General features: G+C 33.4%; 1 protein-coding gene across 1 annotated transcript in view; it reads left to right on the forward strand.

Annotated features, from left to right (window-relative positions):
• The window catches only part of EYS (EGF-like photoreceptor maintenance factor), a 1,642,296-nt gene that overhangs the window by 237,246 nt on the left and 1,388,990 nt on the right, over window positions 1-16,060 (forward strand). The window contains 2 exon segments of the mRNA XM_020287130.2: window positions 216-409; window positions 3,161-3,288. Coding sequence (XP_020142719.2) covers window positions 216-409; window positions 3,161-3,288 — 322 coding nt within the window.

The following is a 16,060-nucleotide window of genomic DNA, read 5'->3' on the forward strand; positions in this document are numbered from 1 at the left end:
TATGTTCATTTTTCTTTTCTTTTCTTTTTCTCTCTTCTTTCTCCTTCCTTCCTTCCCTCTTTCCTTCCTTACTTCCTTCTTCTCTTCCTTCTTCCTTCCTTCCTTTCTTCCTTCTTTCTTTCATCCTTTTTCTTTCTGTTCTTTCTCTTTGTTTCTTTTTCTCTTGCTTTTTTTTTCTTTCTTCTTCTTTCCTTTTTCTTTCATGATCTTTTAAGGTCCCTTCTGTGAGGAGTCAACAAAACCTTGTGTTTCTCAGTCTTGTTGGAAAGGAGGAATTTGCCAAAATAGCAGCTCTACTTACAATTGTGAATGTCCAAAAGGATTCCTCAGCCTCAAATGTGAAACCAATATCAATGAGGGTTTATCAATACCATGTCAGAATGGAACCGACTGCATCACTATACCAAAGGTAAGTCAGAAGATAACATACAAATGAGTGACTGTAATATATATTTTATTATTTCCAAAAAATTTGAAAAGTACAAGTAATTAAAATTCTTATAAGATAGTATAATTTTTGAACTCAGAAAAATCAGAAAATCTACTTCACTTTATTTTTTTCTTTTTACATAGAAATCTCAATTTTAAAAACATTGTTCAATTTCATATTTTGCTCTTCCACCAGTATTCTCTACTGAAAACAATATAATTTTGTACACTTTTCATTTTTAGTTATTACATTTTAAAATGTTTTCTTTAGCTTTTAATTATTTGGCATTGTTATATTTTAACTTACTAATTTAACATTTAAATAAATAAGACTGGGAAATAATTGTTAACTGTTTCTATAAATCATTATCTTTTCATGTTTATCAAGATTCATATTTGTCATCAACTCTTTAAAGAACTTTAAAAGTTTATTTTGTTTTTCCAACTCTATCAACTTTTTGTTATTAACACTTTAAAAATGGAATTTTTCTTTCCTGGCAAAGTGTCTGTTCTATTAATAAAGTCTTTAGTGAATTATTTCTGAAAAGGCTTAATTTAATTATTCAGAACATGTAACATACAGATAAGGCCGACTATAAGATTATTTTTAATCCATCTGGAATTTCTTCTACAACATCCAAGACTTGCTATTAACCTACAGTACGCAAGGCCCAACATTGGGAGATAAAAGTACAAAGAGCAATAAGGCATTCTTCTCACAATCAAGGAAATTGCTGCTGTAGTAGGCAGTCTAAGCCCCTCATCCTGCTACCCTCAGCCCAAATAAAGATGTTCATGCCCTAATCCTGGAATGTGTGCATATGTTATGTTACATACCAGATGAAATTAAGATTGCAGATGGAATCAAGGTTGCTAATCAGCTGATGCTATCCTGAGTGGCCCAATGTGATTACAAGGGTCCTTTAAAATGGAAGGGAGAGGCAGAAGAGTTAGAGTCATCGAGAAATTTGATGATGTTATGATATTGGCTTTGAAGATAGAAGAAAGGGCTATAATCCAAGGACTGAAGGAAGTGTCTACAAGATGGGAAAGTCAGAGAAAAATTCTCCCCTAGAGCCTTTAGAAGGAACACAGCTGATACCTTACCTGTAGCCCACCAAAACTCTTTAGATTTATGACCTCTGGAACTGTAAGATAATGAATTTTTGTTGCTTTCAGCCACTAAATTTGTAATAATTTGCTAGATAAAAAAAAATTTGCTATATAAATAGAAAACTAATACAATAATCAATCAATAATTATTAAAAGGATATTTTATTTTTTGTTTTAAAGTCTGAGAATAATAAGAAATTAAACCAATATTCTAACTTTACTAGTTATGAGTACCTTAATATAATTAGAAGTGATCTTTAATAGATGTCTATTTTTTTTTTTTTTTTTTTGAGACAGAGTCTCGCTTTGTTGCACAGGCTAGAGTGAGTGCCGTGGCGTCAGCCTAGCTCACAGCAACCTCAAACTCCTGGGCTCAAGCGATCCTCCTGCCTCAGCCTCCCGAGTAGCTGGGACTACAGGCATGTGCCACCATGCCCGGCTAATTTTATATATATATTATTTGGCCAATTAATTTCTTTCTATTTATAGTAGAGACGGGGGTCTCGCTCTTGCTCAGGCTGGTTTCGAACTCTTGACCTCGAGCAATCCGCCCGCCTCAGCCTCCCAGAGTGCTAGGATTACAGGCGTGAGCCACCGCGCCCGGCTTAATAGATGTCTATTTAAATATTAATTCATAAAAGTACTTTAACTCTATTTTACTCATTCCTGTATTATTTATAATTATGTTAAAAAGAACAATTTTATAGATAAATTATGAATACTATTTGCTTAGATTACATGAGGAAGAAACAAAATCATCCATTTTAAGTACATAGGGTTTTCACCTTGAAATCACCTAACAAATTATTGTGATGATAATGATGATGACAGTAGTGATAATGAAGAAAAAAGAGAGGAAGAAATAAGGAGGATAAGAAGAGAAAAAATATGATGACTAGGCTGTATTTAGATTGCAGGTGAGACTAACTTATAAGTATATCAAATTTAGCTTCATTTTTCTTTTTATCTACCCATAGACGTATGAATATATTCTTGTTCTAATTTTCTATTCATAATCACCCCCAAAACTTGGTGGCTTAAAACAATTATTTTATTATTATCTCTTACAGTTCTGTCAGTTGACTTTTCTCAGCTAGATTATTGTTTGAGTTTCTCATGAACTTGCAGTCTGAGAGTGTCTGGGATTGGAGTTTACCTTGGAAGTTTTGTAGTACACATGTTTGATAGCTAATGTTTGCTGTCAGCTGGGCTCTTAGCTGGGCTATCACCCAAAATCTGAAATGTGACTTCTCCATGTTTGCGGGGCTTCCTTAGAATATGGTGGCTGGGTTCCAAGCTCAAGCATCCCAATAATTAGACAGATGCTATAATGGCCTTTTAAACTTAGCCTTGGAAGTCACAATCTAGCCTACATTCAAGAAGGTTGAGATGTAGCTACCAACTTGCAATTAGAGTGTTCCTTTCTCTTAGCAGGAAGAGTATGTTAGATGGGAGTTATTGTTTTGACATTTTGAAAAATAGAATCTTCCACATTGCTGCATAGAGAACCTGTACTCCATATTTACAAAAATATCTTTTGCCCTTCTCCAGGTAATAGCCCATTTATTATGTTTGTAATAATAAAAACATTTGTAAAATAATTTTTAATCTTTCCTAGGATGTTATATGCATCTGTTTGCCAATATTTACAGACAAGCTTTGTAAGAGAATTCAAACATCACATGAGTCACTTTCTTGGAAGAATAATGTCACATCTATGAACTATGAGAAAGATTATCATTGCAGGTATAAAATAATTTTCTAATTTTATGTTTTACAACAAAATGCATGGATTTTAAAGTTGCACAAATAAAAATAAAATAATATTTTGTTTTTAAGTTTAACTTTAATTTGATGGTTTATAATATATCTATTTCAAGTTAATGTCAGAAACTTTTTGCATGTCTTGGGTTAATTGTGGTATTGGTTTAAAATAAATATTTAAGAAATTCTCAACCATAACCTAGGCATACAGTTATAAACTATTTTGTTTTATTATACTATAGAGGTTTTAGGGTAACTGAGTAGTGTTTGAAAGTCTAAAGTGAAAGGAGAAATATAAGTCCCCTTAGTATTATTTGTATTATATACATATGGTTTCAAAGTATTTTGAAATGGTAGAGTCATCATTTCTTTCTATAATTCACAGACGTTAGCTGATAGTTTTTAGTTAGAGTCTTTATACAGACTTTTAGCAAATCATGCTGTCTTCAAGTTGGAATTTGCTAAAAATTACTCATTTGTAAATGACAGAAGTGACCCAAATATCTGGGCATATAATTTCAGTCCATTTTAAACAGCTTTATAGACATTTTCTCACACCATTAAGAAATACAATTTGTACTCTTCACACTTGCTTGACTTTTATCTGGCTGCTTAAAGTGAGTTCTATTGGGCATTATTTGAAGAGCAGTAAAAGTAGCTTCCAAAAATTAGAGTATTCTTAAAAGTAGAAAATTAAAAACTAGGATACAGGATAGCCTTAAAACACACTTTAAAAAAAACCCTAAACTATGTATACACATCATAGATGTACCATTCATAGTACTTTAAGCAATTTCAAGGAAATTCAAATTCAAAGTTTTTAAAAAGTTAAGCTTTTGAAATTTGACTTTTCAAAAGAAAATGAAGAGAAACCTTGTCATTACACCTAAATATTGGAAGATCTAACCCATCCAGCCAAATTTTTGAATACATTCAATCTTGTATTGATTTACCAATAAACACAATTGTTATCCTTTGCAAAATGTTGACTTGACTTTTTAATTCGGAATTTCTATTTCTATGCCCTATACCACTAGCATATTTGTGAATCTACTTAGAAAAGTAATCATCTTTTAAAAATATAGATGATAACATTAAATATGGGCAAATATATATTCATATATAATTATTGATTTTATTTATTTTTTACTAAATATGAAGCTTTTGTTGGCCTTTATATTAACAATATTGTGATTGTTTAGAAAACTTTGTTTTAAAATTAATCAAGAGAAAAACTAGATAACTACAGACATTGTTGTCATTCCTCCGTTTATTGTTTTGTTATTATTATTATAATAATTAATAGACTTAATTTTAAAACAATGAAATTTGATCTGAAATGTTTTGCTAGCATGTTTTAGGGTTAGGATGGATATTTTAGAAATTTAAGTTAGGTTTTCTTAGGAAGACCCAAATACATTAAGTAGATAAATTAGTTGTATCAACTTTGAAATAAACTCATGAAATTGATATGAGTCACTATATGTGTTCTATGATTGTCCACATGTAGCCATCCCAAACCAATTTAATAACATTGTCCCTTCCTTTGGCTAAATCAGATTCCTATTAATAAAGGGTAACATATAAGGAAAGTGACGGAAGAGTGAAAACAAAACTGTTTCAACAAGGCAGAAACACCATGTGGTCTAATTTGAATTATAAGTGAATCAGAAATCAATAGGAACATGGCACAAATTTGGAAAACAAATGCAGAATTTCTAACCCCCTAAACGCTATCTCTAAAATCACTACCAACAGTAAAAAAAAAAAAAAAAAAAAGAAATTGCTAACTCTGACTCAGGCAAAGTAATGGAGATATAATCAATATAAATTAATAAAGTTGAAAGTTGAAATAATGATAGAAAATTAGTGTTGAAATGTATTTTCCCATTCTCACAGTAAAGGAAGAAAATCAATGAAAATAATAAGAAAAATGAAAACCCTTTGACTTAAAAGCTTTTACCTTAAGTATTTATCTTTGTGTTGGTAACTTATAAGGTGGGTTTTTCTAGATTAGTGGCTCTAAAACTTTGACCAAATTAGACCTTCCTGAAGGGATGGTTAAAGCACAAATATTGACAGTTGTTTCTTGTCCCTAGTTGTTTCTTGTTGCCAATAAATCTGGGGTGAGGCTCACAGATGTGCACTTCTAACAAATTCTGAAGTCATGCTGATGCTGCTGATCTTGAGACAGCACACTTTGAGAATGACTGGTCAAGATGAGCTGAGCTCAAATAGCATCCATGCAGAAAATCCTCTTATAGAAGTATTCCTAGTTTAACTACCCACCTCTACAAAAGCTTTTACTTTTCTGAATCTGGGAGGAAAAAAGTGTTAGATTGAAGGAGTCAAATGAAGAAAGAAGAATAGACCGATGATGATGGTATCAGTTGCCCTGCCTGAATATATGGTGTAAATCTAAATTCCCATGGTAAGATAAGAGATGAACTGAAGTAAAATTACCTCCATGAAGAAAATATGGAAACACTGGATATGAAAATTTATTTGGTACCTAGTGACCAAAAGCAAAACAGTGTCACAAAGGAGTTAATTTTCACTTGTAGCAACAAACCACCTAGAAGACTGAAAGCTTTAAGTGTCTTATTGGCAGCTGGCATAAAAATTTTATTCCTTATAAGCAGTAAGAGTTGTGAGTGTCTGAAGTAGCAATGCTGGGAACAGGTGGCACACGAGTGGAATCTGATGGAAAAGGAAAAGAAATAATTGATGTCATAGAAGCATCTGACAGGTGGAACACAACTTTGGTGACTTTCTTAATTTATCCAAGAATGTTTTGGTTGGAGGTGTCAATAATTTAGCTAATACTCTAAAAGGAAAACTGTTTGTCAACTAAAGTAATTGCAGAAAATAAAACAAATATTTTAAAATAATACATGAAGAGTTTCTCTTAACATTCAGTATGAATCCACTAAAATTCAGCCAAGAAACAGTTGGTTCACTCAAATAGAGTAATTTAGGTGAGTTGAATAAAAAGACTAATGGTTATGTACAGGGTCAAGGGAAAGCAACAATGAATGAATACTCAATCTTGGATTAGAAACAGTGTGGCCCTTTTCTATACTGAAGAGGCAAGCTAAAAGTACAGGTAATAGAAACCAAAGCGAGAACTGTAGTTATAGTTTAAAATGTTTTAACATGAACTATGACTGATGGAGATAAGCACAGTTACTGCCAGCCTACAACCTGGCACTGAGGGAGTGGAGGAATCCCATACCTGCCCTTACTCTCCTCCCACCTTCTACCTTCTGCTGGAGCAGCATATTAGTAGGGACCAGTCAAAAGCCATTGGTCCACATCCTGAAATGCAATGTAAGACAAAGAGGGATAAAGAAAAAGCATTTAGAGGAGATAGCCAGTACTAAAACAAAATCCAGTGATTAAGATAATGAATTGCAAGTTATAAAACACTAAGAAGATTACACCAAGGGGTGAAGGAGAGACCAATGTCTTTGGAGGTGGTGGAAATAGGGAGAGTTGTTCTCAGAGACTAAGATGGGTGGAATGTCTACCTGTCAACTGGCTCCTTAGAAACAGAATCCTAAATAGAGCCTCTAAGAGGCTAAATATACTCATAGGATGATATGAGAAGGCTGCTTCCTCGATTTCATGGCTCTCTAATCCACATGGTCTCAGGAGATACACAAGAAAGTGACCAGAAGTGTGGCCCAACTTCAAGAGTCAGAATTGGCTGGAAAGTGAGGTAATTCCTCATGAACATTGTGATGTAGAAACCCTTCCTCATTTCTGGAACCAGCATTTGAGGTAGAAATGGGAGAACAGGAACTAGAGAATTCTTCTCCCTCTCCAGCATCGTTCCTTTCTGCCTACAAAAGTGAAAAAAGAGGGGTTGTTTTTATTTGTTTGTTTTGTTTTTTTTATCAGCCGCTTTGTATTTTTTAAGCCCAAGCAGATGAAGTTTTCCAAGGTCTCTTTGGCACTTCTGCACTCTGATACTTAAACCATTTGGCAGAAAGTCTGCACTTAAGTAACCCTGAACCACCTACTAGAGGTTTTAAAGAAAAGTGAAACAAAATCAACAGTGATACCAAAGACTGTATTGCAGCAGGTAACTGTGCTACTGGAAGTTATCTCACAATTGTGAAGAAATTCAGCAAGGAGACAAAGCCGAAAAACAAATAAGTATAGGATTAAAAAGATCCAGAACCATAATCAAGCTCTGTACAGACCAAGAACTATGTATAGACAATTTGATTATATCAGCCAATAAATCCTTGTATCATTTTAGCCAATTTGAATTGGGATTATGTTATTTACAATTGAATGTTTTCAAAGTAAATACAATGGAACTCTGCAAACCACTGATTTCATTTGTATTACACATTTTAAATGTTTAATTTTTTTTGTCATTTAGCAGTTTTAGTGCTCACCCAATATTATCTACCAAAGAAAACAAAATATTTCTATAATATGGTTGACTATGTACAATAATTCAGAGTTATGACAAAAATTTATTCTACTTTACTATATTCAAAAGAATGATTATATTTTATTCATTTGTATATCTCTAGAACATTTTATTATGTTACACATAGAATATTTTCCAATTAGTCTATTTAATTCACTATTCATTTTGTTTATAACAAGTATTAATGATCTTAATGATCAAATTGGAAGGTCATGACTTGGGATGTAATGTGAAATTGATTAATTTATCCATTAATTTAATGAATATTTATTGAATGCCTACTTTGTCAGAAACTTTTCTACTGTAAGTGAACCTCTTCTACAGAAGTAGGAAAATAGAAAAAAAATAAAAGGTATAAAAAAGCAATTTCCATAAGAAACTTATATTCTAGTAGGTAGATACTATTTTAAAGGCTCACTCTGACTTCCTTTCATTGAATAGACAGCTGGTGCAAGATCCCAAGGGAAGAAACTGGGAGACCAGCTAGGAAGCTACTATGACTACATAGCCTCCAGATGATGGTGATTGACACAGCCATCAAAGTGACTTGTGATGATGCTAATCAAGAATCAGATTTGAAATATATTCCTAAGAATAGAATAAGAATAATAATTGTTGAAGAACTAGATATGAGGCAAGAGATAAAAGGAAGTCAAGGGTAACTCTAAGGTTGTTTATTCAATTCAAAGTTTGGAAAATAAACCTAAATGGTTTTCTAAAACCATTTCTAAAATGGGAAAATCTGTAGGAAGAGAAGCGTGGTAGAAAGGGGTGAGAGACAAGAAGTTGATTTTGGACATGTTAGGTAAGACATTTAATATAGCCAAGTGGAGTGACCGAGGTAGACATTCAAGTATATTTCCTTTTTAGAGGAGTCATCAGAGATACATGAATATATTTGGAAGCCAGTGACATAGGCATAATATTTGAAACCAGGAAATTAAATGAAATGACCTCAGATTAAGAAAAGATAAGAAAGTGAGAAGTATTTATGCTAAGACCTTGGGCACTCATATTTTAAATAGTCTAGAAGAGTATTTCCAACATTTTCCTCTAGAATTCTAATAGTTTCACACCTAAGGTTCAAGTCTGTTACCCAGCATGAGTTGATTTTTGTGAGAGGTGAAAGGTGTGGGTTTTGTTTCAGTCTTCTACATGTGGCTATCCAGTTTTCCCAACACCATTTATTGAATAAAGATTCTTTTCCCCAGTGTATGTTTTTGTCTGCTTTGTCGAAAAAGATCAAAAGTCACTTTATGAAAAAGACACCTGCACTCGAATATTTATAGCAGCATGATTCACAATTGCAAAGCTGTGGAAACAACCCAAGTGCCCATCAATTCGTGAGTGGGTTAATAAAATGTGGTATATGTATACCATGGAGAACTACTCAACTTTAAGAAACAACGGTGATATAGCACCTCTTGTATATTCCTGGATAAAGCTGGAACCCATTCTACTAAGCGAAGTTTCTAAAGAATGGAAAAACCAGCACCACATGTACTCACCAGCAAATTGGTATTAACGGATCAACACCTAAGTGGACATATAGTAATAACATTCATCAGGTGTCAGGAGGGTGGGAGGGGGAGGAGGGGATGGACAACCACAACGAGTAAGATGTGCAACGTTTGGGGGATGGACATGCTTGAAGCTCTTACTTGAGGGGGGCGGGGGGCATGGGCAATATAAGTAACCTTAACACTTGTACCCCCATAATACGCTAAAATAAAAAAATTTAAAAAAAGTTAAGTGATTAAAATATGAGGCTAAAAATAGCAATCAGTGAGTTAAGAAAAATGCAGAGGATCATTAGAGAAGCTATAAAATATTTTAAGAATACGAAGACAATGCTAGACTATCTCAAAATATGTGACTCAGAGGAAACTGAGAATAGATCTTTACAACTGGCAATTGGAGATAACGGTTTCCTTGAAAAGAGCAGTTTGACAGAAGAGTGGGGAAAAATTGACTCAAACTAGTTCATGAGTGAATGGGAGAAAAGAAATGGGCTTTTCCTATGAAGGGTAGCAAAAATATAGAGTAATAATCTGATAGTTGAGGGAAGTTCAAAATAGGTCACTTCTAAATAGTAGTAGAGATGGGTTGGAATATAGTGCACAAGTAGAGAAATTCGCCAGACAGTAAGTGAATTACAATAGGAGGAAAAGTGGAATATTTATACTGATATAGGTTGCTTTGAATGTGTGGTTTTTGAATCATCTGGAAAATTTCTTCTGATTGCTCTATTCCTCAAGTGAAATAAAAAGCAAAGTGAGATGAGAAGGTATGAAATAGCTATCCAGATGAGTAGGAGGAAAGTACAGTATTACTGATATGCAGCAATAAGCATCTCTTTAGAGTTAGTGAACATGCTTTTAAGTTAAGTTTGCTCTATGGCAATGTGTGCCATCCCCAAACCCCGTGTAGTTACTCATATGCCTATATAAAATATCCTGAGTGTTGAATTAAATTAGGTTTGCGTCTTGAACAGGTTACAAGAATGCATGGAAACAAGTAAGTGATTTAAGGCTATATTCAGGAATTGATTTTAGAAATGGGCCATGTAATATGATTCAGGTAAGTAAGGAAATGAAGATGTGATGAGGATGAGAGACATGGAAGGGTTGGTAGTGTCAGTGGACTGTGGGATTGAAGAATTGTTGGGGGGAGGGGAAGGCATAGAAGGAGAAAAGTGAAAAGGGAAATTAGATTGTGGGTGGAATATGCAATATTTGAAATTACGATTGTGGAAGTTAAGATTATGAAGATAACATAGTTCTGTATGACGGCAGTATATATTAATAGAATACTAGAGTGGAAGTAGATTGTAAAATTAGGGTGAAGATTCAGATCTTTGAGTTCAGACAATATCTGCCTCTGAGAAGCTAGTGTTATAAATAGATATCTATGCAGATATTGAAGTAACTAAGACAGACACTTAAATTGGCCCCATGACTTGGCTATTGTGATTTTTTTTTAATGTGGTGTATGTGTGTGTATGGAATACTATTCAACCATAAAAAAGGAAATCCTATCATTTGTGACAACATGGATGAATCTTGAGGGTGTTATGCTAAATGAAATAAGTCAGGCAGAGAAAGACAAATACTGTATAATCTCACTTATATGTGGAATCTAAAAAGTCAAACTCATAGAAACCCCCTAGTGGTTTCCAGGGACTTGGAGACAAAGGAAATGGAGAGGTGGTCAAAGATAACACAAGCTTTCAGTTATAATATGAATAAACTCTGGGAATCTAATGTATAGCATAGTGACTATAGTTAATAATACTGTGTTGTATACTTGAAACTTGCTAAAAAAATAGATCTTAATTGTTCTTACCACACATAGAAATGGTAACTAAGCGAGGTGACAGCTATGTCAACTAACTTGATTGTAGTGATCATTTCACAATTTATACACATATGAAATTATCAGGTTGTTTACCTTAAATGTATACACTATTATTTGTCAATAAAGCTGGAAAAAATAACTAATACTGAAATTATGTTAGAGAAAGATATAATGAACCAGTTGTTAAATGTAAAAAAATTGGAATTGGAGGGAATGTCCAAGAGAGTTTGCTATGTCTACAACAAGAAGAAGGTATGGATGTATGGTTTAAAGGCATAATCTTCAAATAAATTCAATTTTTAAGGAGGTAGACAGGAGAATAATTTGGAAGCCGCAATGAGGAAAAAATAAGAACACCTACAAAACATTCAGACACTGAACTGTGAGGGTTGAAGGAGAGAGATTAATCACTACTTGAGAAATTGCAGTCAAAAAGAAGACATTTGTAAGAGGAAAATTAAATACATGTACTGAGCTGCTTGGGGACCCAATTCACATGAGGAATGACCTGGAAACCTCTGGCTTCTTGAGAGTCTAAAGTAAATGGTGATAAGGGACTGGGTTTGACGGCCTCAAAGTTAACTTTGGTGGGTCGACTTGTGGGGTCTTGCCAGGCACTGACAGAGCTCAATGGGCAGCCTTTATAGATTACTCGTAAGGCAGTGCTAAGGCTGTAGGACTGTGTGTGCCTCATGTTCACAGGTGGCAATGTCCATGGCACTGTAGGACATAGCTCCTACACTGTAGGACATAGCTCCTACATAGCTTTGTATGGATGGAAGTGAGAGGTTAGTGGAGGAAAGGACATTGTGATGTCTCACACAGAGTTCTGAGTTCTCTACTATATACTGGAATGGGAAGTATTCATACTCCAAGACCACATACCAGCTTTGAAGACTGTTGTGAACTACATTGCTAATACTGCCATTGTAGACACACACATACACACACACACACACATACAATGTTAATCTAATATTTACTGAATGCAATGACTGTAGTGCTTCCCATATGTCAAGATAATCACATTTTGAATATTAGGGCAAAATGAGGAAATGTGAATCAGGAAATAAATTTTAATTAAACTATCTGGTGTCTTTTTTATGCAACAATTTTGCAAGTCTGAAAATCAATTATTTAACAAAATTTATTGGGAGTCATCTTTGTAAAAGATGTCATAAACTAGATACTAGAACAATATGAATGCTATGTCTTTAAAAATCAGACATGTGATACACAGATTTTTGCTTTCTAAGCCTTTTATTTTTTTCACTCAAATACTGAGATATTTCATGGAATAGTTATATTCTATTTTATTTTCTCACTTTATTGGGTTTTTTTGTTTGTTTGTTTCTTACTCCTTAATTTGCATTTGTTATAGTTTACACTGCTTAAGTGTCAATTCAATGTATTAGCATACCTTTCTTTCTCAAGTCAGTTTCAGCATTTCATTGAGATTGTTATTAGTCTGACCATGTCAGCCATGGGTAGAGTTAGAGGTTTCAGTTTATGTCACTAGTAAAGCTAATTAAGTGTGCACTGTGACTTTGAAATAGAACACTGCATCCACAGAAATACATAAGTCAACACATTTTCTTTTAACATCTAACAAAGTTATATTTTCGTATTAGCTTTGAAAAATGCTTTTCAAAATAGCAATCATATATTTGGATTAAGAATTTATTAACTAATCAAACACTTTTACTTGGTCACTCAGTAATTCTCAACTCACCAGAAACCATAATCTTTTGAAGTTAATTATCTCAAAATCTAGGCTACTACATTTTTCTTTATTTAAAATCAATAGCCACATTTATAAGGCTAACATTTGAATGAATCATTCTAAAATTTAATGTAGAAAAAAGTTTATTGAAGTTTAAATATAAGGTTTTTTAACTTAATATTCTACTTATAAAATATATTACTATTAAAAATATCTAGAACATTGTTGGCATTTCTTCACCAAGAGCAATTTCTGCTGCTATTATTAAAATTTTATATTTCAGGGACTGTTATAGATAACAGGACACATCCTTTAACCTGGCCTCCTATCTGTCTTATTTTGAGAACATAACCCAACAGTATAAACTTTCTTCCATTAGTCCTAGAAGTATTAAGTTTTCTCTGAATAATAAATAATAAAACACAGAAGAAGCAGTACAGACATATTCACATAAAGGTTGCATTATACTGTTCCTTCTGAATCTTATTTTTTTCAGTAGCAAAATTACCCATATCTATAAATTTTTTTTCTATACTTTCTTTCATTTGCTAACAGAAACCTGAGTACAGCTTTCCTGTAGGTGGTCTTAGGTGATCACTGCTCATTCTTCCATACCTGTGTACCACAGGTGACAAAGTGTATAGATAGCTTTGCCCTTGTTGCCATATCTAGGCCATTTTTTCTCCCTCCTCCTGAGAACTCTAGCCAGTAGCTATACCATTCTCCCTCTGATTATCTGCCTCTTCCTCCCCTTCCCCTTTTCTAGCATTTTCTCTTCTCTCATTTCCTACCCATCCTCCACTAAAGGTTTTAGTATCTAGCTTGCTGACCTTTTCTTTATCACCACTGTGGTCATATTTCTTGATGACTTTTATATCCATCTACAAAATCCACTCACCTTAATTGTTTAAATCCTTTGACAATTATTTTATAAATTTACCCCTCTTCCTCACCTCAGTCCATCTCCTATGGTCATAACTTATAATTTATCATGACCTGTAATTGCGCAGAGAGTGGAAGTACCTTAATATATATACTTCCACTCTCTGATCATCACTTCATGTATTTCAAACTCACTCACTGATGTGCTCTAATGCCAAAATGTTATAATTATTTCTACAACCAACAGGCACCTCCAATTATATGACTGCACTGACCCTTCTCTGTCCATCACCAATTGCAGATGCTCATTTTCCTTGTTAAAAGCACACTTCTACATCCAATATCAAATTCTTGTCTCTCTTTTTCTATATTCTATTAACCTTAAAACACCAAACCTGTTTAATCTACATCCTATAGGTAAACCTTTGTCCACTTTCACTTAAAACTAATATAGCATCTCAAATTTTAGACTTGACTTTGATTTCTTCTTCTCTCTCTCAACCCACTTCCTGTCCATCAACAAATTCTTTAAACTCTCCCATAGATATTATATCATGGATCTGAACACTTTTATCCTTATGAAGGTTGACACCCTGTTCAAGCCACATTCTCATCTCTAACAGTTCAATAGCCTCCCTCTTGACTTCATTGTTTTGAGTCTCCATTCCAGCTTATGTAGAATAGTGAATGAAAGCCTCATTGAAGAAGCTAATATTTTGTCATAGATTTGCATGAGTTGAAGGAACATGAAGCTATCTTAAGAAGAGTGTTCATGGCAGAGGGAGTACCCAAAGCAAAATCCCTAGCCTATTCAGAAGACAGAATTGTCATTATTTTAGGTGATAAAAGCAACAGCTAAAGATAATTTAAAATGACTTGCTTCCTTATCACCTCTTTTCCACAACTAACAATGTGTATATTTTAAAATCATGTTACTCCTCTGCCACTGCCATTCAATGTGTTCCTGTAACATTTTTTAAAAACCTAAAATATTTAAAATGCTTACATGGGAGCTATCATTTCTCCTGCTATCTCTCAGTCAACATCTCCTGCTATATTCCCTGTGATTATCTACCAATTATCACTTTGGTCTTTGAGATATTTCTTGAATATATGGAGTTAACACTTGCTTCAGTCCTTTGTATTTGCTGGTCCCGTGTCTGAAGTATACTTTACCTAGATACTATGGTAGCTCAATGTTCCCTTCATTTAAGGATTTGCTCAAATATCATCTCCTCAAACTTGTCTTTCCTGTTGATTCTGAGAAACATTTCTAAAGTAACCTTTCTCAATTACTTTCTCCACTTTTACTTTGCTTTAATTAATTACTTTATGTAATGGCACCTATCACCATCTGTCATTATATTTTTATGTGTTTACAATTTTATCTCCCACTGCCATAACCTAATTAAGGCAGGAAATTTCTTGTGTTAATAGTTTCAATACTGCCTTTCTATATTCTATGATAGAAGTATTCTATGCTCATTTTAATTACCAAATATAGATTTTTGTGTACCAAAACTTTATTGTTAGGTTTAAAGAATTATGAAATATGAATCATTTGTGTATTAAGATCCAGACAGTGACCTTGTTGCTCAGTATATACCAAAAAGATAAACTGAAGAAATGAGTAGTTCATAAGTCTAGACATTGTTCTGTGCCTATATAAGTCATAATATTTTGCATGTTGTAGTATTGCAAATGCCTCTATTCTAAGACTAAGTCCTAATTTACTTTAAAGGCTTTTCCCCCAAGAAGTGGAATAGGTACATGACAGTGTTGAAATGGACACAAGTAACTTTGCATCAAAATATCCATCTATATACCATGAAACCAAAGACAAAGGTGAAATGCAATGCCTCATGTGAGACTTATTTTATAACTCAAAAATTACAAAACTTACAAATAGAATAGTTCAGGCACTGAAAAAAAGAAAATATACCAAAATTCTATTCCAAGTGTTCAAACAAGTGATGAGAGTTTTTCAAGATAAGAGGGCCAGAAAAAACTATTTGGAGTTGGTTTATAACTATCTCCTTTCCATTTCCTAGAATAGTATAGAGTTTGAAAGAGCTATTTCAGCAGCTGGAAAACTTTAAGCAAGAATAACTTCCAATCCAAGAGTGACACTGTTGAAATACTGTCTTTGATGCAAGATCTTTTTAAAAAATTTCCAATTTTCTTTATTGTCGTTTTATGAAATGGTTACTTCATTATTTTAATACATTAATAATTTTCACTGATATTTTGTTAGTAAAATAATGTACATATAATTTTTAATTCTAACCTGAGACTTTGCTGAATTTGTATTGTCAATTCTAGTAGTCTCATGGCAGAATCTCTGG

This window comes from Microcebus murinus, chromosome 5 (genome assembly GCF_040939455.1).
Source record: "Microcebus murinus isolate Inina chromosome 5, M.murinus_Inina_mat1.0, whole genome shotgun sequence".
Lineage (NCBI taxonomy): Eukaryota > Metazoa > Chordata > Mammalia > Primates > Cheirogaleidae > Microcebus > Microcebus murinus.